This window comes from Cebus imitator, unplaced genomic scaffold, assembly GCF_001604975.1.
Source record: "Cebus imitator isolate Cc_AM_T3 unplaced genomic scaffold, Cebus_imitator-1.0 Scaffold43, whole genome shotgun sequence".
Classification (NCBI taxonomy): domain Eukaryota; kingdom Metazoa; phylum Chordata; class Mammalia; order Primates; family Cebidae; genus Cebus; species Cebus imitator.
Genome location: NW_016107358.1, coordinates 3,494,244 through 3,519,939, shown reverse-complemented (window position 1 = coordinate 3,519,939; position 25,696 = coordinate 3,494,244). Strand labels below are relative to the sequence as shown.

The 25,696-nt window shown below is 34.8% G+C and overlaps 1 protein-coding gene across 6 annotated transcripts in view; it reads left to right on the top strand.

Moving 5' to 3' along the window:
• HIVEP1 (HIVEP zinc finger 1) overlaps positions 1-25,696 on the top strand; it is a 147,717-nt gene that overhangs the window by 67,954 nt on the left and 54,067 nt on the right. For all 6 annotated transcript variants that reach the window (XM_017526655.2, XM_037737828.1, XM_017526656.1 and 3 more), the window contains one exon: positions 11,108-11,161. In XM_017526655.2, coding sequence (XP_017382144.1) covers positions 11,108-11,161 — 54 coding nt within the window. The remainder of the gene's footprint in view (positions 1-11,107; positions 11,162-25,696) is intronic.

Sequence of the window (25,696 nt, the reverse complement as noted above, 5' to 3'; positions counted from 1 at the left end):
CTGGAAAGGATTACAAAAGAAGAGGACGTTGTTTAGGTAAGAAGATGATGAAGGGGTATGCATAGGGCAAGTTAATGGGATAGTTGTGAATATTGGCTATAGGATTGATAACTGACAGGCAGATCTGTTGATCTCAGTACTCCTAGAGAAGGGATGTGAAAGATGCTAACCGAAGCACTGACTCAGCAATAATAGCTAAAAACATAGTCACTAATGCACAACTTAGCATTTAAGAACATCTGAGAGAATAGTCCTGGTGATGTGTGCTTCTGTTTGACTTGGTCTGCATCGTCAGGCCTGGTGCTGCCCTGCCTGTCTCTGTTGCTCAAATCTTTTGCCCCAGTACCAGTAGTCCAAGCTTTTCTCAGACTGCATCTTGTTCCAACAGAACCAGAAATCTGAAATATCAAAATAGGATTCACCCCAACCCAAAGTATGCTTCTCATGGTTCCTGGCCTGCGGTGAGCTAAGTGCATGGCTCAGGTCTGCAGAGGCACAGAAACTAAGCCAGAGTTCACTGAACTTAGTGGCTTAGTTTCTGTGTTTTTGCCCCAGGTAATAGCAACACCTTGTATCTGAGTCCTCTTAAAAAAAAAAAAATCTCCTTTTAAAATTGATTATAGGGAAAAATGGATGTAGGTATTTGCTGACAAGGGTTGGGGCAGTGGCCTGCCTGAAAAGCTGGAGGGGCATGCTGGTGACTTTGCTTTTTCTACTCTTTGAGATCCACACCTCCTGGGTCTCTCCGAAGCATCTGTAAATGTACATCCTTAGCCCCAAATTCAGGGTGTGGGTGCATGTGCCCGTGTGTGTGTGTGTGTGTGTGTGTGTGTGTGTGTGTGCGCGCGCGCGCGTATGCGTGCATGTGTGAATCTATACTGGATTAGTAGACCCTGGCATACAGCCTCTCAGGGTGAGAACGCTGTCTTCATGTTCCTTTCTATCGCACCATTGTTATGATGACTACCTCCTTCCATTCACTACGTCAGAAATCATCCAGTGGGAAGAGGAAAGCAATGTTGTCATATCCTAATAATTATATCCACCCCACAGTGGGCAACATATTTTGTTGTGATTATTAGAACACTATATTATTAGAAACATATATTGGAAATCTTGCAAATTTTCAACATCTTTATAACAATAGATTATGTATTTAAATAGTTTTTATATCTCTAAGCATTAAATTTTCAGCTGGAATATTATGTTTTGGTTTAGGGCTGACACTAATAATTATTAGATCTATTATTGGTTTAATACCTATTAAGAATATAGGCTTTGGCTCTGGATTTTAGAGGTATAATTTAATTAGACATTCTTAGCCATGAAGTGCACATTGAACTCTTCCTTCCTTATCTTCCTCAGTATCCACTATCATCAGCAGCAGCTTTGATAAGGCAGACACATGCTGCTGCCCCTCGCACTTGATAAAACATTGCTTCAAAGAGCTGGCTGATAAGACTTTTCTCCCTTAACTACTTGCATTTTGTACAATTTTGAATCGTGACCAGATAATATCTGTAATTTAAAGAACATCAATTCGCAAGGTTGGCTGCATGTTGGAATTACTTGGGAAACTTTTTAAAATGCTGATTTAATTGGTATGGGTGCAGCCTGAGTATCAAGATTTTTAGGTGACTAATATTAAGTGACTCAAATATGCAGCAATTATTTAACAACCCCTGTATGTTATAGAAATTAATACAACAGATTTGATTCTTGTCCATGGAAATACAAATTGTGCCTAGTGAAGATGCAATTGATTATTGCCCTGTAGATGTTGATTATTTTCACATAATTAAGCAAATTTATTTTGACATTCCTAATGGTATATATATATATATATATAGTCTTTGAATTCTCCCTTGAATGAGTTGTAATGTCTTGCTGTTTCTCTCATTAATAAACAAGTTAAATCTTCAAAAAAGTATGCAGCAAAGTTGGGTTCTACTGTTTTAGGGGATACATAAAGGGTCATCAAAGCAGGAGCTAAAAGGGTGACGCTAAGAGAATCATCCTTGGGCTAAGTAGATTTGACACCTATGTAAAGAAGGTGCTTTTGGACTTCTAGCTCAGCCCCTCACCTGGACTCCTGTGGGCTCTGAAATAGTGTGAGGTTTTGGGAAGGAGACTTTGGGAGTTTGTTTTTATTTTTACTTCTTAGCAAATGTGTGCTCACCCATCAAAGACAGTGCACTTCCTGGCATTCTCTACAGGTACAAAGATATTTAGTATAAGGAGGAACTTCTTTCCCCCACTATGAAAAGTTCACTTCAAGAGCGGTGGTCTCACACAGTTCTCAGATCAAGACTGCCAGATGAAACCAGGCGATTGATATATACTGTATGTATAAATAATTAGATATTTTAAGAAACAAAATAATGTAAAATCCTTAGGAGGCTCAGTGTAATATATTTGTTTTGTGTCTATGTACATTTTGTTATTTTCATGTTCAGTTTTGATATCAAGGTGGTTTTCTTAAAGAAGAAACACAACATTTAGTTGATCTATAATTTTAAAAGCATAATGGACCTCATATCTACTTTTCTCTTTGAACTTTTAAAAGGTTTTTTCGGTATCACAATGGAAACATGCTTTCTGAAAAGGATAAGTGAACAGTTTTGCAAAGGGCAGAACATAAAAGTATAGCAAGATGACACATTTCACATTTTAAATTTTATTATAGGATGTTTTGTTCCTAATCATCTTTGCTGTTCCACAGCTCATTATCACACTAGGGTAGATATTGTTCATGTCCATTTAACTTTTATCTCTATTTTATCCATAACCACTCTGGATCTTCTAAAAACCCTTGAACCATTACCTAGAAATCAATTACAACCTGCAGCTCCCTCTATCTCTGGGCACTCAGACTCCCAGCTCCCCCCTCCTGTTCAGCCATCTGCTCTTGGTACCTGTGTCACTCTTCACACTGCCTTTCTATCCTCTATCCATCCCACATATTTGGTGCATCAGATGAACTCCTCTCTAGCACCTTCGTCTCACTGAACTTTTCCCTCTTTCCTGTTGGAAAAATCCAAATGTGACATTCCTTCTCCACTTCTTCATCCGAGTTGCCAAACTTTGTTAAGAGTAGATGAAACTGCCGTGCAGATTGGAGACACCAAAAATGCATGGATTTCCACATTCACAGATTTCCTAGTTGCTGTTCAGCAGTGCTTTTATTTGTCCTCGCACTTGGTCGGCTCCTGTGTTCCCATCAGTGACTTTGCTGTGTTTTCATCAGTCTCTGTGGCCTCTTACACACTCACTAAACTCCTTTTCCTTTGTAGGCAACAGTGTCTCTTAACCTCAGTATAGAGAGGCAGTTGGATATGTATTGCCTTAAATTCATCCTTTCCACTAGCAGACGTTTCATTCACCCAACATACCCTCTGTCCTCTTTTCCTTCCCTCTGGCCTCAGAGAACAGCCTTGGGTCTTCCCGTTTTAAGCCAGTGCTCCTCCTGGACTCCTGATGCTCTGCTGTGTTTTCTCCAAAACCTTGCCCCCCACACCTCTTATTCTTTCCTGTATTTTCACTCTTCTTTTATTGGCTCCTCTCACTGGGCCTATAAACTTCTTGGAAGAACAAAACAAATCAAGCTCCTTTCCTTTGACCCTGTGTTTCTCTATCACTGTCTTGTTTTAAGCTCAGGAGTTTGTAAGACAGTTCTACTTTGCTTTCTTCTCTCGCCTCTCCCCCCCGGCCCGTCCCATCACTTCCTCAGCCTACTTCCTCTGGGCTTTCCCCTTCCCTTCATGCTCTGGGAAACACCACCAGTGGCCTCTTAATCGCTCCATTCATAGAAAGCTTTATCAATCCTTACTGTTTGCATCCTCTGCTGATTTCACATTGAAACGCTGTTCTCTTGACTTCTGTGGCCAAAATACTTTGTTCTAATTTTTTTTTCAACCACTCCTTTTTTGCCTCTTTTTTGGGTTTCTTTTCCTCTGCTTGATCATATAAAGTTGGAACTACCTCCCATTCTGCCTTAATTGGAGAGTAATTAAACCAACAGAACCATTTGTCAAAGTTTTTAAAATGTATACAGTCGGGTGTCATTCCTGGAGTAGCTGATTCAGTGTGTCCTTCCAGAAACCTACAGGATCATGGCTCTGTAATATTCTGTCGTATACAGGTACCATAATTTAACCATTTCTTAAATATTCATTCAACAAATATTCATTGAGTACCTTCTATATCCCAGGTACTATTGATTGTTCAGTTTTTGTCTGTCATGAAAAGCACTCTGATAAGTAGCATTTGTTTCACTTCTTTCGTAGTCTCAGTATAGACTGAATTACTCTATTAAAAGATACGATTTTCTAAGACCTTGATACCTGTGGTCAAGTTTTTTCCATAGAAAGCTCTATTTTTGCTTCTACTCTAGGCTGTGGTTAAACTACTAGTTATGTAAGAAAGTGGCTCCCGAACTCTGTACCGCTAGAATCTGCTCTCTCTAGATTCATGTATTTAAATTGCTTTGTATTCTCAATAAACTTGCCTCCTTGCCTTTCCAAACCCTAATGCCCCCCTACCCGAATGCCCTTTACTCTGTGGATATAGTCACACCATTACTGCATGGCTAGAAATTGCTTATTTACTTCTCTAAGTTCCTGCATGCAAGGTTGTTCATCTTTGAGTATCCTCATTGCTGGCACACAGGAGCTAATGAATATAGTCTGAGCCCAGTGAACTCTGTGGATGAATGGTTCCATGTTTTTGGAGTTATTCTGTCGTTTTCCTTATGATCTGGAAGTTTGCAGTTTAGAACTTAATAGCTAGTATTTTCTTAAAAAGATAATTTAGCACATTGTTAGGTTTTATTGAATTTAAATAATATAGTTTATGTTAAGATATGTATTTATGATAGGTACTTTAGTAATTGGAGAAAATAGAAATAGTAAAATGAAAACTCTCTGTTAATGTACTACCCCCAGATATCCAGTTGGGCCTTCCTCGTAGACATATGAGTATATATGTTTGTCGTGTGTGTGTGTGTGTGTGTGTGTGTCTGTGTACATTTCTGCACATTCATCTTCAGGGCACAAAGTGTTTAAAATCAGGTCTTTTTTTACTTAATATGTTTAGCATTTTTCATCAATAAGTATTTTAAAAAAATACATTTAATGGCTAAACAATATTCTTTTGTATAGAAATATTTAAGTATTTGTTTAACCAGCTCCATATTGTTTTGTATATAGAATTCCTGCCAAGTTATTATTAATAAAAATGCTGCAGTAATACCGCAATAGCAGTTCATTTATTGGACAACTATGGGTCAAGGGTCTAGTGACCCTGGCAGCTATGCACTCTGTTGAGTAAGATACAGTTTGGTGTGGAAAGCAAGCAGGCAGACTCCAGAATATGCTGTGAGGACCATTGCTGCTCTAGGGGTGAGAAAAGAGCGTGGGGGCACAGAGGAGTTTGCGGGAGGTGTCAGGGAAGGCTCCCTACCGGAGCTGCGGGGGGACAGGCAACATGGTTGGTGAGTATACTGAAGAATATCCTTTCCTATTTAATATTAAGGGTTTTTTGAAACATTAAAGATAATGTGATTTAATCAAGTTCATCTGGGACATTATTTAACTTATCTTTACTCCCCTTCCTTGTCCTGTTGCTGTGATAAATTATAATATGTTGCTTCTGAATATTGAAATAGCTTTGCTTCTTATTTTCTGTGAACGTGCTTCTTGATATAGATTGTTAATGCTGTGTTCATGTGTGGTGTTGGTTTTTCTGCCCCTCTGGCTGGGTTTGGTATCTGAGGCGTGGCAGTTGTATAAAATGATGTAGGATGCCTTCTGTGTTATCCCGGGCTCTGGAGCAGTTTAGGACGTGCATTATTCTTTAAAATTTGAAAGAAGTTGATAATAAAATTCTCTGGATCTGGAACCTTTTTAAAAAGCAAATTAATGTGTAATGCTGTGGCAACTTTCTCAGCTTTATCAGTGCCGGTTATTCTGATCAAGCTTTCCTCATTCTGGATCAGTTTGGGTGATTGTATGTTTTTCTAGGATTTTAGCACAGAGTTGAGTCGTTGCTTTCTTTTTCATTTACTGCAGGCAGTGTTTTTGTTTGAAATACTGCTAGTCTAGACTATCATTTTCAGCATTATAACTGTGTGTCATCTTCCTCAGAGAAAGGTAAGTTCAGACATATTCAAGATGTGAAACTTGTAGGTTAAAGTGGGTTGCTTATACAGGTGGGTTTACTTAGTTTACTTAGTAAACTAAGGACTTTTTTTAGTGAAGACTAGAATAATCTTCACTTAGAAGAGCATGTATAAGTGATTGTGTGTGCTGAATACAATTTTAATTTTATGCCATTGTCATTTAGTGCTGTTGAAATACTAGTTACAGTTCACAGTAAGAATAAGGCGCTTGCATTGGCGTATAATGAGAGGAAGTAGGAATTATGCTTTATTCAGTAGTAAAAATAGTACAGTTACATATGGTGATCTTTTTTCAATCAGATGGTACATCTTTCAGTAAACAGAGGTGCCTTTTGCAGTTCATTAGGATCTACTTCATAAAATGTTAGCAGTGTGGGTTTATAAGGCTGAATATGTACAGGTGCTAGCGCAGAAGCTATATGGTGCTGCCCAGCGGAACAGCGAGAGAGAAGGGTGAGCTAACAAAGTGAGACGTGATTCAGACCTCTTCTAAATTTAAGGGAGTAATAGTTGACTCCAGTGCTTTTAGTATACTGATATAGCTTCCCAAATGTTGAAATCATTTATAATGTTAAAGATGCTAACATGCTTGATTCTTAAGCCAAACCACCCAGTGCCAGTTTTCAGTTTGTGTGTAGGTGCTTTAGGTTCTGTGTCACTTAGCAAGTTATTGTCCTGTCAGTGTTTCTGTGATCGGTAAACCACTCAGCTCCATCTAATTGCCATTATTACTAATGATCACAAGCTATGCAACTATAGAGAAACAGTTCTGTGGGTTCTATGCACAATGTTTACTGGTGGTGCAGAGGACAGAGTGATGAGCTTTGGACCAAGGATGTTGGGGAAGTTTGCCCAGAGAAGCCCCATCTTGAAAGGATGCCGCATAGAGAAGAGTCGGTGTGGGAGGTGCCTTCAGAGAAGAGGACAGAGTGCTATTAAGTCCCAGGCTCTGGTTGAGCCTGGACTTGACTGTGGCTGATCTTGAAGAGAGAATGGAGTGGCAAAGGGCAAAGAGGTAACTAGATCACATCTCTCACCATTAAGTCTTGATTTGGGGGAGGGGGAGAAAGGAAAAAAATTGTATCTTAGATTCTGAGACATTCCCCAACATGCCCTCCCCACAATTACTGGGATCTGGATTAGCAATTTCACAAAGAACTACGCTAAAGAACCTTTTAACCACACAGGGAATTTGAGCCTTATTTACCATCAAGTTGATAGTAAAATGATTGTAAGGATACAGTAAAGTAGAAACCCCTCTGGGAGAGCCTGATACCTTTGTCCCTGTAACTCTTCACATTATACCTGACACAGAGCAGGCATTCAGAACAGTAAAAACACAGCATTCATTGAACCAAATCCTAACAGCTTAGTGGGCTGGTCCCCTAACCTGTGATGTATGAGATTCCAAGGCTCTTGGGGAGTGAGATTCAGGCCTCTGAGATGGTGAGAGACCCCTCCCCCCACATACTTTAGCATAGACTGAAGAATGGTCAGAGAGCAAGGGCTTACTGTAAATCCTTATTTTAAGATTATTTAATTTTTATAAATGATTTGTTTTTAATTAGTCTTCTTCCAGAAGCCCTAAAAGAAAGAATATTATTTCTTAAGGGCTCTAGGACTTTTTCTTTTGTTCAGTGGTTTCAGATTGTGTTTAACTAATGCAGAGACTTCTTTTGTGATTATTTGTGAATGATGAAAATAAGATATTTTTACATCATTTTCTTACAAAAACAATTTTTAATTTAAGGTACCATACAAGATAGTTCTTAGTGTTTGTCATTAACAGTTTCTGTGTTTTAAAGGAGAAGAAAGAAAAACTGTAAAAATGTATACATTTATAATTGTTGCATAACAAAGATGTAATCTATGGTATTAGTTACTTCTAGCCTGTTACTCTTTTAGCCACTGGCCTCTCTGGATCTTAAAGATGGGGGATCCATTCATGTGTTTGCTGGAATTTTTTCCCACGTGACAACTCCAAGTATATTTAATGTAAAAATGGAATGAATTAAGATTGCATCTTAATTTAAATATGGTAAGAACTCATTATAGTAAGAATGCATATTACTGGCTTCAGATTTACTGATATGGTATGAGTAGTCTTTTTGTGTATCGACTTTTTATTTTTAGGTAACAGCAACAGAGAAACTATGATTTATTTCTGAATGTGTAGTTCTTTGTGCGATTGTTAACCTAGATCCCAGTGATGATGGGGAGGGCATGTTAGGGGATGTCTCAGAATCTAAGATACCTTTTTTTCCCCCTTTGCTTCCCCTTCCCCAAATCGATACTTACACGAGAGATGTGATTGCTGGGAAGTGTTATCCTTGGTAAAAGTTTGGCAAAAAGGATGTGTTCAAAATTGCGTCTTATATTGGTGAACTTCAAGGTGTAAATTTATAGTCCAGCGGGGAGTTCCAAAATTAATGTAGTTGCGATAGGGGCAGAATTTTTCATTTTTAATAGGGAAGAAAAGAAAGTAGAGTGTGGAGAGATTTGCTTCTGAATTACATGTATGCATAATATATATGTATGTGTGATATGGGTTGAAATGTAAAAATATATTTTTTCTGTGTCATGGTGAAAAAAATGTAAATAATGCTTTAAATATCAGTAAACTGTCTTGTATGAATTAACTAAGAGCATATAATAAATGACTACTTTCTCTGTAATTTTGGAGCATGTCTTTACCAGGAGAATTATGACAACAGGCTAAATATAAACAGGAATTTTAATAAAACTTGACCAAAGTAAAAGCTTTTATAATGGCTGTTAGAAGCAAATTGGAGATTGTTTACCTATTGACCTGGAGGAGGTACTTATAGTTAATGTAGTAAATGTCCTAAATCAATAGTCTAAATTTGTATACAGTGATTATCAAGATAAAAAGGTAACTTGACTGAAAAATTTAAAAATGGAGACTAGTATTTTGTAAGCAAATATCAACAGGTTATTTTTGTAAGAGTTTTGTTATGTTGAAATGCAAACAGAAAGTGGTCAGACTTCAGTTACTAAATAGCAGCTATTCTGTTAAGTGTTCATTAATCATGAGTTTTTGTTGCTTTAAGCCACAATTGATTCTGTTAAGAAAAAGTTGTTTTTATTATATAATGCAAAATTATGTGCACATAAACTATTAAGCACAGTTGTTACTACTGTGAATATATAATACATATATATTATTTATGATTCTTAAGTTTGGGTGAACTACTGGCAATAGAAATAACAGTGCTTTGGTAATAAAACTCCTTTTAGATGTTTTTCAAGTACTGTATATTATGTGATTTGTTTATTTATAGTTCAGATATCTACAAGTAACTCATGTATTTCATTTTGTAAAAGGGGGCCTTAGCCTTTGATTGCTTATGCTGTGTTAATATAGATTTCATGCAAGCATTCCGTATTTTTCTCTTTGAAGCAAAACTACCACTGAACGCAAGATCCAGTTTCTGCATTTAATGTGTGTTTTTTCCAGTACTATTTTTAGCTTCACTCATTGTTTCATGAGAAATCAGTAAAGTTTGTAAATCAGAAAAATTGTCTTATTCTAAAGATTGCCAGTAGTACTCTCAAATTATATTCTAGATCTGATAATTTGCAGGAGGCAAATAGGACATTGCTGTGGGCGATAAATTTATCAGATGAGAATTTAGTTACTTTTTACTATTGCTGAGATGTAATGTCTCATATTTCAAACTAGCTTGCTTCCTTTGTTCTGCGGCTTCCATATTGCCTTGGCAGGTTGGATCAATATGCAGTCGAAGGACGTTTGATCTGTAAATAGAAGGTTCTCTGAATTTTTTGCCTTTTCTGGCAAGATAGGGAGAGAGGTAGGTAGATCATAGTTTGAAGGGCCCATGGTGTGTGGTGTCTTGACTTTTATTTATTTGGGGTAGGATACCATATTGGAGGTTATATCTTCCATGGGCGGTGAGCAGTGGTAGGGTCAGCATTGGAGACAATTTCTGAGGCTGATGCACTTACCTAAATTGTGCTTGCATATTTCGGATATCTAAAATGTTATATAATTACCAATATTGTCTTCAATTCAGTACAAAATAGTACCCTGGGAATTTGTTCTCTTCACCATTTTAATAAGTACCTAGATCAGTGTGTTAAATTTGGAATTGATTACCGCCCATGCCATAAAGTATGTTATCCTTATAAAATTTAAATTAATTAGTATTGAAGTAGAACATGCATATATTTACAAAATCCAGGTGTGCCCCGAGCCCCAGATCGAAGAACAGCAGGACCAAGGCACTGCCCCCAGCTCTGTTAGTCATTGCTCCTGGGTTACATCTGTCTGGCAAAACTGTGTACATGTGTAACAGTTCTGCAGTCAGTTGTATATAGTATCTCTTTAATCCCTGCCCTCCCTCATACTTCATAGATGCTGCCAGCTCTGTGCCACCAGCAAGGGATAGACACTTTCTGCCATGCCACATTTCAGCTCATCCTCGCCTGTTTTTCCATCCTTTTCTGTCTTCTGTCTTAGGTCTTAATTCTGCTTAGTCTGCTCGTTTCTAAGCTAGTAGGCATTTGTTATATCTCTAAATCCCTGTTAGGTACATCTCTAAATCCCTATTAGGTACTTTGTATGTAAAGATAGTATTATTTTTAGATACTTGTATTAGATTACTAAACTTTTAAAGCTGTAGTTTGGTATTTAAAGTACACTCATTATTTGCATTATGGAAATATTTATTAATTGGAAGTAGTCCTTGTGACTAAGAAATGATTAAAATTATAAATTTAAAAGGAAATATATCCTTACTTTAACAGTTTATACACATCTGTTTCATAATTTATTCAACACATATTTATTACTATGTATCTGACACTGTTTAAGAGTAGTATGTTTGCTTTACTGTATTCTTATTTGTCTAAGGTCAATTAATTTATAATTTTTTCTGTTTTTCTTAGACAAAATTGAAGAAGCACAAAAAGAACTTAATGGGGCAGAAGTTTCAAAAAAAGGTAAATTAAAGTCAGCTTGAATATAAACTTTATTCTTGCAGTGATGTCTGTACATATACCTCATAAATGCAGCTTTATTAAATAAATCAATGTAGACATCACAAAATTAGAAATCCCTTTGAACTTATTGGTACTTAAAATTTTATGGACTTTGCTTTAGTTACATAGCACATTCTGTAACTGTTTCCCACATATTAATGTATACTGGTAGACGTATGAAAGGTTATTGTAGCTCTTTTGAAAGTCCTGTTTGACACTGTCCTATAGCAATGAAAGTACCAATATAAGAGACACAGTTGGCTATGTCCATGCATGTGTCTTCATGTGTGTCTTCATGTGATGCAGTTTTTTGTTTGTTTGTTTGTTTTTTGTTTTGTTTTTGACAAAAACCTAAGGCAACTGTAACAGCCTGAATACTAGCCAGTGGAAGAATAGTTGAATAATTTGTAATATACTCATATTTTGTGATATCATGCAGCTTTGAAAAAATGTTAATTACTTTAGTTGATGGTGATGACTTATCAAATAAGAAAAACATTGCAATGTCCACATAAAACATCCTATTTTTTTGTGAAAACTAACAAAGTCAAGTATATATGCAAGTAGATTTGTGTATGTGCACACACACAGAGGCTTCTGTGAGATTGGACAATGTTGGAAAGGATTTATGCATAGATATGTGTATAATAGTGGGAAGAGGAGCAAGGGAAGATGACCCACTCATTTATACGCCTTTGTATTATTTTACTAGCTACAATGGGTATAATTTTGTATTAAAATTAAAACTAGAAAGGAAAAACTTGGTTTTTACCATAGAAAGCAATTGACTATCTTTCCAAATAATATAAAAAAATAGATGTGATGCATAAGACCACGTAGGGATGATCAGATAGTGAGATGAATAGTGTTTAAACACTATCTATTAATGAGCAAAATTATGTGCTTTTAATATTGTGAGAAGATAAAGTTCTCTTTATGACATTTATATTCCATGATTTATTATTTATTTTGTCTTGTTATATCTTCAAATTACAGTAGACTGTTTTGACAGAGTAATTTAGCTAATTAGGATTCCAATGGAAAACCTTTTTACAAAAAAAGTAGCTTTTAAATCCAGTTAGACTGCTGAATAGGTAACTGTAGGGTAAATAATTTCTTGCCATCCCAGTTCTCCATCCCTTGGACCAGCCTGTGAAGCCTCCAAGGTAGTTTGGGGTTGGTCTTAACATTTAATGAGGTGCTTTGTAGCACCCCTCATGTCTTCCTTGTCCTCACCCCACACTCCTTCCATGGGAGCTTTGGAAGGGCCATGTATATCTGACCCTCTAATGACATTCTTGCAGAAAAGCAAGAATAGAAAGAGCAGAGATGTCTCCATGCATGGTCATGCTGTCCCTTTGAAGGCTTGACTGAAGGTTTCTTCCTCTTAAATGCCTAAGGCGTTTATGACACTTGGGTTATAAGAGGCCATAATTTTAAAGTTTTCTTTGTCTAGAGCCAGGCTTTTTTTTTTTTTTTTTTTTTTTTTTTTTTTTTTTTTTTTTTTTTTTTTTTTTTTTTTTTTTTACATCTAGCCATGGTTTAGAATTGCTTCAAGTTAGCAAAGTAAATGTTGTCTCTTTTTTTTCCTTGTTACTTCTTTGGCAAAGAGTTTTCAGAACAGTGAACTAAATGCCTGATAGTAAGGAGGAAATGGAACAAAGGTTCTAGAAAGAGGAACTGGATAATGAGGTTCAGAATAATGGATTGGGCTACAGTTGGCAGGCTACATTTATTTAAGAGCTAGGATGAATACCAAGTGAGCATTGTTCTGTGCAGTTCACTGCATAGAATTACTACTTGGCTTTCATTTTTATACAGCAATTCTGGGCAAATTAAAAATAAAATAGTTTTCTCTTTCAAATGTAAGTAAGGAATAATATCAATTTCTCTTTACATGAAAAAGAAGTCTTTGAGTAACAGAGGTATTGAGAATTTTCAAACCTTTTCTTGCTGTTACCTATTTTATTTTAAAGGAAATTCATTTCTTCCATCAAAGAATATACTTTAAAAATATAGTCATTTTAGATTATGGTAAGTCATCTATGATAGATCTCTTTCACGTTGTCTTTCTGATGTACTTTGGGTTTTTTCACCCTCTAAGTTTAACCACGTTGGCTTAAAAAAATTTTTCTTTAAATGCTGCTTATAGTTCTAAGGCTTTGTCTCCATTGTAGGTTATGTGGTCTTTAACTTATATAAGGCTCTTTTTCCCTTTCCCTCTTTTTTGTAATTATTAGGACAAGTAACTAATTTATTTTCAAAAGTATCTAGCATAGTAGTAGGGTCTTAAAAGCAACTTGCTCATAAATATATTAAAAAAGACATTTCCTCCTATATTTTAACAATTTAAAGAGAGTTAAATCTGTTTAATGTAATATAGAAGCAAATAAACTGACTTTGCGTGTTATACACCAATAGAATAAAGAAATGCACTAAATTGTGTTAATGTACTTATTCTTTTTCCCTGCTTTCAAATGAAAATCAGATGACTTTGATTTATTTTGATTTTAATCAATTTGGGGATAAATATAAGGATGCAACATTCACACAATTCTCCATAATGTCGTTATGTTTTTCCTTACAATGCTATCTCCTGATTCCTAACACGCATTGTGCGTGACACTATTTTTAAAATTATTGAGTGGGATATAAATGAAATAGTGACTGTCACAGGTGTGGTAATGGAATATGACTAAAATTAACTGGGAAGAAATAAGTAGATCGATTAGGAGAGCTTTTATGTGCTGTCTCAAGCTTTAATTTTAATACCTTGTTTTAAACTTGTATCATACAATGCTTGACACATATAAGTTAATATATGTAGCATATTAAAGTACAAACCATAAGAATGACATGGTAATCTTTGATTCTCACACTCAATTTAAGAACGGCAATGTTGACAATACCATTGTATCCATCCCCATTCTGATCGGCAATTCACCCCATTGCCTCTTCTGTAGAGGTTTTACTGTCCTCAGTTTTGTAGCCATCATTTCAGTCCTTTTAAAAAACAGTTATGTCATAAAAGTATGTATCCCCAAATGATATATTTTCTAGTTGTGCCTGAGTTTGAACTTTTAAATGAAATGAAATTATACATAGTCTTCTGCAGCCTTTTTCACTTAACGTTGTTCCTGAGATTCACCCATGCTGTTGCACAGAGCTGTTACTTTTCGTTGTTGTAATAATACTGCACTGTGTGAAACTGTTGGCCCATTCTTCTGATAGATTTAAGTTATTTCCACCTTTTGCTATCATAAACAATGCAGGTATAAATATTTTTTTATCCTGGTGCCTATGTGTGAATGTTTTCTAGAGCATATATAGGGAATGTGGATGCTGAGCTCTATAAAATGATGCTATATTGTTTTCCAGAGTCTTTTTGGGGAAACTTTTTGCATTCTCACCATCAGCATTCAAGAATTCATTTTGTGCTATCAAGTACCTGGTATTTTTAGTCTTTTTAATTTTTTTCTAATTGAATAGATGCTAAATACTCTTTTATTTTGCTTTGATTTTTGTTTCCCTGATTACTATTGTTAAAAACTTTAGACACAAGAAGTTTAACAGATTTTATTTAAGCAAAGGATGATTCATGAATCAGGCATCTTTCAGAACCAGAAGAGGTTCAGAGAGCTGTGCTGAGCAGTGTGAACAGTAAGCTCGTATAGGCTGAACATGGAAGCAAATTGAGAAATTACCTGATTGGCTGCAACTAGGCATCTGCCTTATTTGGGTAGGGTGTGATGAAGCAATTGCCTTATTTGGGCATAATCTGATCAGTTGGCTGCCTGGGATTGGATAAAAAGTAGCTATTTGTTACAAAAAAAATACTCTAAATTAGGTTGTAGTTTGTTAGGTCTTAACTGAAGGGAAGGAGACAGCCTCAGGCAAATGGCCTCCTGCTCATTTAATTTAATAATGTCAAACATGTCTTCATTTGTATTCCACCTTACTGAAATGCTTGCTAGCATTGTTTGTCCATTTTGTAAAAACCGAATTCTTTGTCTTTTTCTTAATATATTTTGAATAAGTATCTTTTATTCATTTTATGTGCTTTACTGTTCAGCTTAACTTTATACTTTATTTAAAGTGCCTTTTAGTGAATAGAAGCTCTTCGTTTTAATATTGTCAACCTATTAATCTCTTGCTTTTGTGATTCGTTGTTTGTATTTTTGTCTTAAATCCTTCTCTACCACAGTCTCGTGTGTGTGTGTCTGTGTGTGTGTGTGTGTGTGTGTGTATTTATTTATTTTCTTCTAAAAGACTTCCACATTTCAGATTAAAAATCAGTCTGGAGTTGTTCATTTTTAAAGTAACATATTTAGCTTTTTAATGTAGTGCGAGGTAGGATTTAAGTTTCTTTTTTTTCTCAAATGGATAACTGCTGCTAATATTGTTAGATGTCCCTGAAACATTTAGTATGTTTTCCTTTTACAGTTTCATATTAATTTTTCATTTTTATATGGGTTTGTTTCTTAGCACTCTGTTCTGTTAATTTGTTTAATATCACAATGTGTTAATTACTTCATTGTCTTCACATACAGTGTACAATAAACAGTATGCACTATGTACAGTAGGGCAGATTCCTTGTGTTATTTGCCTTCAGGAATGTTTTGACTATTTCTAGTTCCTTGCTCATTTATTTGAATTTTAGAATCAGGTTTTTAAAAAACTTGGTGGAATTTTGTTTGAGTTTCATTGAATCTGGGGCAAACTGACCATCTTCACAGTTTTTAGACCTCCTATTCAAAAAGACTGTTATTTCTGATACTTGTGTTTTCTTTAGTGTCTAATAATTTTCTCCATGTGAATCTTTAATTTTTTTGCTCTATATTTTAGAATTAAGTGTTTTGGCCATTTTAATGATTTATTTTGTAAAATTGTTTTCTAGCTCCTGGCAAATAAGAATGCAATATACTTTTGAATATTTATTTTATATCCAGGTACTTGGCTGGTGAAAATGTGAACATTGTCTGCTGGTGTTTTTACATTTTCTTGTCATATCAACTGGGAATAATGAAAGTTTTGTTTCTTCATTTTGAAATCATTGTTTCTTTTATTTTTCTTGTCTTGCTCAGTCATCTCCAGTAGAATGCCAGCAGAGATCAGTAGTAGTGGCATCCTAGACTTGTTCCTGATTTTAAAGAAAATGCTTATAATTTTTGTGTGTGTGTGTGTGTGGGAAGATAGTTTGTATATTTTTTGGTTGCTTAAAGGTGTTATCTCCTGTTTTTTACTTGTTGAAATTCTTTTTAAAAATCATAAATGGATTTTTATTCTAATCACATATGTTTTGTTCGTATGTATGTAAAGATGATCTTATTATGTCTTTTATTTTTTATTCTGATGTTTAAATCTGACTTACATATCTTTAAACCAATTTGGTCATGATGTTTAATTATTAACCACTGCTAGATTTGATTTGTTAACATTTTATTGAAGAATTTTGAATCCATGTTCAAGACATTGATCTATATTTTTATTTTTTTTCTAGTTTTCTTTGCCTGATTTTAAGGTTATACTAGTTTGATAAGATGATCTGAGGACTATGTGCTTCTGATTCCCATGAAGCTATTTGTTTAATATTAGAATCAGACCTTTGTAGGCAAGTCTTAGAACTTTTGGGAGGGACTGCAGGGTAGGCTTTTAACTCCTGATTCAGTGTACTTAACAATAAGAAATTATCCAAACATTCTATTTTCTCTTCAGTTTAGGAAGTTGTATTTTTCTTGTAATGTATTCATCTTATCTAAGCAGTCACATCTGTTGGCAAAAAAAATCAGTCATAGTATTCGGCGTGTAAATAGTTGTCTATTTTTTATTGCTTCTGTCATTCATTTGTGCCTTTCCTCATTTTCTTGATTAGTGTTGCCAGCTTTCTGTGTTTTACTTTCTTTTTATTCTGCCAACATCTGATTTTCATGATACTTTCTTGTTTCATCCTTTTTAGTTTCATTAAATTTTGTTCTTTATTGTCTTTTCCTGTCTTTTTCTTTTGGTTTATTCTGTTATTCAAATTTCTTAGCTTGGAATGCTCATTCATTTTTAAGTCTTTATTCTGCTCTGTTGGAATCCCTTAAAGCTGTTAATTTCCTTATAAGTATTGCTTTAGATGTATCATAAACAAGTTTATATTGGTTTCATTCTTTTCTTTGCTGGCTTCTTCTCTGACCTTCCCCCCAACCCTAAATCATGTTTGAAACTTTTTTCCCCACATGGATGGGGATCTTATTTATTTTGTAGATGTTGTTAATTGTTTTTTTTTTTTTTTTAACCATTTAGGGTATCCAAAATTATTTCTTCTGTTTTTGAATATTGTGTAATAAGAATTTTCTGAGAATGTGATATAAAATACTAATAGATTTTATGTTAGAAATTGAGCATTTTATAAGTAAATTAATCATTTTGCCATGATGAAGAAGCTGAAGTTGAATGATGTTAAATAACTTAACCCAAGGGAGTGCAACCAGAAAGTACATGAGGAAAATTAAGCCCACACATCTTGACTGTGCTGTTCTGATAGTATTCCCTGGTATAACTGGATAAGATCTGTGTTACAGTGATAGTTGAATTTCTGGTCTCTGGTACAGTTATCTTTCTGTTCTAACTTACCCTTTTGAATGATGAGATTATGATAGCAGTCACCTACAAAAATGTTAGAATGATCCAGAATAAAATAGTTAGGATTCAGACAATGGCCATAGAAAAAGGTAGAGATTTTACGTCAGCTTTGCATTATGATTTTTTTTTTACATTCTCTCTCTCACAATAAAAACCTACAATTGCCAGTATCGTTACCAGTAATTTCTTTTCAGCAACGGAGGCATGACTCTTACATTATATACTTCAGCCCTAGAACGTTTTTATTTTTTAAATAATTTCTGTGAATATTACCATCTATATAAGTGTAAGAGGGCCTTAATATGTATAGGTAGCTTATATGGGTTAAGAAATATAGCAAGGAAATCTGTTATAGTGATACTGAATGATATTCATATTTGCTCTGAAAAGTCAGTTGATAAGTGGGATTTTTGTTAACATAGGCACAGTTTATGCCCTGAAGTACCCTTGTCTTATCTGGGGAAGCTTGAGGGAAGTTAGGTTCCTGTGTAAAATGAGACTAAGTCAGAAGTGAGAGTGGCACTCCACTGGATCAGTGTGTCAGTAAAAATGCTCCTTTCTTGCCTACTTTTCTACATTTAAAAAAATGAATAATAGTTTTATGCATTTTATAATGATATTATAAAAATAATAATATTTTTTTGAAGGTAACATGAATGAGTTTCCAAGGGGTGGAAAATACTGACTCTCATGTAAAACAATTTTAATTACCACATATGACATTTTTTTTAAATGAAGGCTAATTTTCAATAAATATTTTATGTTAATAAGGCAGTGCTTTATTGCCAATGACACTGTCTTCCGTAAAACTTCTGCTGAGTATAATTATGAAAGTACAAGAACATATTCTTCTAATTAGGGATGACAGAGTCCTTCCCGTGTAACACTGGAATTTAGGTGGTATAGTAGAAAAGTTGGGCATATTTTATAAATTAAAATGAAGAATGTCAATACTATAAAAGATAAGATGAAAATGTTTTAAAACTGGGAGAGCGTTTGTACAATAAAACAAAATTTGATAGGCTTACCTTAGAAAGGTATTGACAGTTTACAAAGTGAAAGCTCATACTGTTACGGCTAGCAGAAAGGCTAGTGTAGTACTTTTGTGAGATGTCTGAATGATAGAGTGTTTTTAAAGGAATGCAGTTTTATTATTTTAATATTATATTGATGCTAACTAGTGTATTTTTTAACCAGTTATGGTCTTTGGGTTTCTTAATCATTAGGAAATAATGTATTTTAATGAACGTGTTTAATAGAGGTTTATTTTAAATGACAGTATTTGTAGTTCCTACTCTGTTAATATTAAATGTCCTAAAAATTATCACGTTTTCTCCTTGTAACTCTCATAATTTATTTAGCAATTATTCTGCATCAGCATTTTTTTTTTTTTTTTTTTTTTTTTTTTTAGCCCTGAGAAATAGATAGGAAAGAAAAAGTCTAAGCCCTAAAGGAGCCCGCAAGCATTAACCCAGCTCCTACCCAGATCATCATAAATCCTGAATGGGTTGAGCAGAAATTCATGAGGTAGACTGGCAGCAGTGCCTAACAAATTTCCCTTGAGAAAACAGCAACAGATTTTTTATTTTTTGGAAAAGAAACTCATCTCCTTATTTTACTATTAAAATTTCAAATTTAAATATTCATGTCTTATGAAGTATATTCTCTTAGTATAATAGACAGTGAATGTTGTGAGCTTGAATTACAGAGAAATTAGTATTATTTTAATTATTTGTGTCATTTGTATAAGTTAAAGGTATCATGTGCTAACCATGATACTTTTATATTGTCAATATTTTGAGATTTAAATGCCATGTCAATATTTTGAGATTTAAAAATGCCAAATCCCAAGAGATCATTGCCTTTCACAGATAGACTGCCAGCTTTATAAAAGATGATTTGCATAATGATATAAACAAAGCATTTTGTAGTACATTAATGTAAAATAAATGTCTTCAAATATCCTGTCCTTATTGTGTTTAAGTTAGAATCACAAAACATTGCTCCTTATGAAATATGAAAAGCAAAAATTCTCAATATTTCCTAACAGTGTTACTTACGACCGTCTGTTGAGCGATTTATTAAATTAGAGACTTAAGTAGCTAACCTGATTTTAGTTTTATAGGATGATTCATAGAAAGACTCACATTCTTGTGCATACTTATAGCATATTTCATTGACTTCAAAATGCTATTGATTGCAAGATGCGCAATGATTTTATGCATCCTTTAGCAAGGAGAAAAGTCACTGCCAATTAAGTTATGACACAGTGCTCTTATAATTGATTAGAAGATGCATCCTGATTTTAGAGAGATTAAAATGTTTTTTAAAATTTGTCTTACATTATATTAAATACATATTTATGTCCACTGCTACATTTTTTGACAAGAGAGATAAAGTAATTAAGGTCATGGCATGCGGATTTGAGCTACTTTGAGAGCATCCCTGAGGACTGTGAAAAACAAAGGAATGAATCTTATCTTAGAGGCTCATTTGGGGATTCATAGAAGAGTGGTATAAGGGGAAAAACCCAGGTTTTGTTTGTTTCACTTTGCTTCTTAGGTAATTGACTTCATGCCATATGTCGCAGTATTTTCTGTATAAATAATGCCACGGGGTGACTTATAAGGATAATGTGTGTTGCTCTTCATCTATGTAGGCTTTTCTCCAGGTTTGCTACTGTATTCTCTGTGTAAGACCAAAAAGAAAGAAAGAGGCAAGCTTGTATATATATTTTGCCTTCATAGAGACTTGTTCTCATGTTTCCTTAGAGAAGAGAGCAGACATGTTGCATAAAGATGAAGAATATAATTTGCAGGGAGAAATAGTAGAAAATAAAAATGAGAGAAGGCAGATAAATTGAAGACAGATAAAGAACTAGGAATGTCTAGAAAATGAATTTAAAAAGTTTAAAGAGCAAAGCGTGGAAATAACAAAGTATCATTCAAACAAAAATATGATGTTCTTTAATTTTTTCACTATAAAATAATACCTTTTATTGTTTCACTATAAAATAACACCTTTTATTGTTTCACTGTATTTTATGGGGCTGTGCTGTACACAGGAAATTTATCAAACTTTGAAGGATGTGTCTTAGAATTTTTCCCTGAATACCAAGAATGGCGTATAAAATTATTTTGTTTAAGATAGCAGTTGGAAGTATCAAATTAGAGTCTGTGGATGAGTGGGAAAGGGCAGGAAGAGGAAGGAAGAGCATCACAATGGAAACAACTGTATGTGGCAACATTCATGCATGGCCTCATCTGTGGTGGGAGATGGACTGCTGGAACCGGAGGGGCAGACACCGTGGGAGTCCAGCCCACTGCAAAGGAGGAGCAGAACGGGAGGGAAATGTCACTGAGTTTTTGGCCTGGAGGAGTGTTTATTTCAGCAGGCCCACCCCACAGCATGTGGTTAGCTATTTAATAACTGTTTAACATGTGAAGAAAAAAACTTGGTAACAGATGCAACCTACTGCTGCGCACCCTCACCCTCTCACCTCTGCCAGGGTCTCCTCTCATTTTCCCCTTAAAGCTTTGCCTACAGTCATAGTGCAGCACTTACTACAGTTACTAGTGCATGTAGTAGGCATTTGACAAATGTGTATTGAATCAATGATGATGGATGTTAGGGAGGTCAGAAAGGATGGATTCCTTTACAGGCAGGATTTGTAAACAGTGTTTATTACGGCTTTCTTTTATTTCTTAAGTGTGGTTAGATGCGTAATCTAGATTGCTTTTCTGAAGTAAATTGTTTCTTCCACCATATTAAATTATCTGGTGCAGTGATGTATACAAATAGTTTGTGTATGTCACTGTAACAAAAATAAAAGCTTCCTTCTTTAACCTTGAATAGAGACTGTGAACAACTCCAGATGAAGCGTTTCTTACGACATCGTTGAATCAGGAAGACTAAGACTATTCTCAGTGCAGCTATTTTGTAATATCATAACACCTTTGTAAACCTGGTGAGAGGTTGTGATAGTCTAAAGAATTGAGGATTCCAGGTTTCTGGTATTAACACTACAGTTCAAACATCCTGGTGGTGGAAATGTTTATCAAGGGGCGTTCACATTTCCCTGTCTTGGTAATAGACAGTATTGCCCTGGATTTAAGCTTTTCTTACTGATGTAGGGTCCATGGTAGGCTGGTAAACTAGCTGGGCCAGACTTAGAGGGGCAGCTGGGGAGGGAGATAACAATTTGTAGCATTTTTCAAAGTGGTGCAAATACTCCCCACCATGGTTGATTTCAATCTACCAAATGGTTGCAGCTTGCAAAATTCCTGAATATTTATTTAGTAGTGGAGTGGTCCACAGCACACATTAGTTGGAGAAATCAGTATCATATTATATTCTTGTGGATTTAACTACTGTATACTCTCATAAGAGAGAGATATAACACTGGACACTAATCTGAAATTTAGAGATCCTAGAACTTAGAAAAATCACTGAAATCTTTGGAATCTTTCTCATGAAAATGGAGCAAGAGAATATAAATTTGAAAGACTCAGGGCAGAATATGACTGTTTTTCTGTAAACCTGGCCAGTGTCTTAATTGAAGGCTGAATCAACCTTCTACAAAGTGATTTTCTTAAACCTGTAAAAATATGTTAGAAAACAGGGTGAGTATTCCTAATCTGAAAATCTGAAATCTAAAATGCTCCAAAATTTGAAACTTTTTGAGCACTAATATGATGCTCAAAAGAAATGCTGATTGGAGTATTTCAGATTTCAGATTTTCAGAGTAGTAACCGGTAAGTATAATGCAATATTCTAAAATCTGGAAAAAAAAAATCAGAAACCCAAAACACTTCTGGTCCCAAGCATTTTGGATGAGCGATAGTATGCATTTGGTTTACTCATCAGTGTCAGTTACCTTGTTAGCAGCATTCAGATTTTTGTCTTTCAGCGTTCTGTCACTTTTGTACAAACCATACTATCCAACATTAGAGCAAGTTGTAAAAATAGAAAATGTATTTCATGACACATCAGTTGTCACTTTTCTATTGCCTTTTGTGCTAACCCAGATATATCATAGCCAAAGAGGACCTGTCTTGAGTTGTAAAATTGTTCTTACCACTTTCTGTGAAGTGCCTGTCAGGAGTCAGGCAAAGTGCTTAAGTGAAGAGGCAAATAAGAAGGTTAATATAGCAAATTTTCTTTTCTTTTATTTTTTTTTGGCAAATATTCTTAAGTATATACTTTCTTTTCTTAGTGGAGTCTTTAAAAGACATAGTTAAGTAATGATAACAGTGTATTTCTGAACTGTAACATTTATAAATATGTGTAACAGTAATACCAAAAAGGGGAAAAAGGAAAATAGAGCTATATAGGCGTAATGTTGCCACGTCACACTCTGAAGATGTGAGGTAAGTGCTAGAGCTACTTCAAAGGAAATAAGCAAAAATCCCTGTAAGTGAAAAAGTCATAAATAATATATTTGAAAATATTCACTTAATGTAAAAGAAAATGTTAAAGGAGAAGTAGAGGAACAACAACAACAAAAAAACAGACCAAGACATACAGAAAGCAAAAAGTTAAATCGCAGGCATAAATCCAGCGATGTCAATAATATCAATAATGTGAATGGATTAAACAGTCCAATCAAAAGGCAGAGATTGTCAGACTAGATTAAAGAAACAAGATCGGACGCTGTACTGTTGGCACTGGCGCTCACTTTAGATCCAAGACACAAATCTATTGAAAGTGAAAGGATAGGAAAAGATATATCATGCAAATAACAGGCATCAGAAAGCTGGAGTTGCTATGTCAATATCAAAAGGGACTTTAAAATTAAAAAATGTTATTAGTGGTAAGCAGGGACATTTTCTAATGATGAAAGTGTCAATTCATCAGGAAGATATAACAGTTGCAAACATGTATCCACCTGACAACAGAGCCTCGACATACATGAAGCAAAACCCGATAAAAATGAAGGGAGAAATAGATAATTCAGCAATCACAGTTGGAGACTCAATACCCCACATGTAATAATGGTTGGAATCTTCTTGACAGAAGGTCATCAAGGAAATAGAAGACTTGACAACCAACACTATGAGCCAAGTAGACCTAAATACTCCACGGAAGAACAACAAAATACATATTCTCCACTATACATAGAATATTCTTCAGGATAAAGCATCACCTAGGCCATAAAGCAGTTGATCATTAAATCAAACAGGATTGAAATGATACAGTTTCCTCCAACTGCTATGGATCAAAGTTAAAAATCAATAACAGAAAGGTGTACTGATGTGAAAAAATTCGTCCAGTCCCACATTGTCCCTAAGAGGAAGAGAAATATCAGTCAGCAAAACAGAATTTCTGTTGTACAAATGACACCAAGGCTTTCCAGACAAGTAGACTAGGAACATTGCTGTCATACTGATAACAGGTAATTCTGCATTTGAATCCCTCTAAATGAGGAAACTAACAAAGGTAAGTGCTGCTGGAAATGTTTTCTTTGAAACAAAAATACAGCTTGACGTACAACTGCAATTCTTCCCCCCTCCAAAAAAAAAACCTCAAAGTAAAAAAGCATCTCCATAAGCAACAAGCAAGAAGCGGATTATTTGAAGATGCAAATATATGTGATCTCATTTTCTTTCTTTTAAATAAGGTAGAGTCAGAGCATGTTAACAGTTGAAACTTTTAGTATAGAAATACACTTGTGACCCAGTGTTGTCAATTCTTAAGGGCATACTTATAAAATGATTATTATTTTGTTTTTATGTTTATTTTATTTTAATATTCAGTTTAGTTTAAATAGTAATTTTGCATTTTAATAGAATAATAGCTTTTTAAAGAAAATTATTTAAAAACATTAAATAAAATATATGTTTATGAGGTTTTTTTTATGAGAAAGGGTATTAAACATTTAGTTTCATTGAAGCTAAAATACCAGTATTAATCCCGGCCCTTTACTAAGGTAGAAATATACATGCTGAAATAGTGGTGTAGCCATCTTGTCCTAGTATTGCAATTGAAACCAGCAATGGTGTTGATTATGTAATAATGATAATAATATCAACAGAAGCAATAATAATGAACTAAAATTGAAGTTCTGGGCACTATGCCAAGCTGTCTACATGCATTATCTCAAATAATTCTCACAACCCCATGAGGTGCCATTATCTGTGTTTTACAGATAATGAAGCCTCAATAATAGAACTTACCCAAGGTCACATAGCTAAAGCGGCAGAGCCCGAACGTAGACCCTGGCTTCCCCATCTTCAGAGTTCACCAGAGGATGTATTTGAAAAACGATGATTTGGAGAAAAAGTGAGCAGAAGTGGTAACTGGCTACAAGAGTAGAGGATAGTTTCTAGTTTAGACAGCTGCATGAATGGCTGTGCCACACGTGGAGACTTACTTTTTTTATCCATCTGGACTTAACTGTATTAGATAGCTGTTGCTATATTTAATATTCTAGGAAGTTTAATATATGTTACTTGAAAGTTTTGAGTGTTTTTGAGGGAAGGAGAAGAGTATTGTGTCGGTCTTGAATAGTGTATTCTTATTTTCTTCCTCAGTCTTAGGCCTGTTCAAGTTTTTACTTTCTTGGGCCAATTTTATTTATAGTTTAAGTTAAATGTTATGTGTCATTCAAGTTGTCCAAATAAATTAAGATGGAATAAAATATTCTCGTAATTTTAAAGAGGTTTTTTTTTAGTTATCCATTTGTGCAAGTCTGTTGTGACAAATTCTTTCAAGTGTCATTTATTAGAAAAGTTCTATTTCCTTTCACTCTTGAAAAATATTCTTGCTGGGTTTGGAAGCACAGAAGTCTAGCCTGCCATTTTATTTTCTTAAGTACATTGTTGATGTAGAGGTTTCAGTCTGTTGCTTCTTTGAAGGTAATCTGGCTTT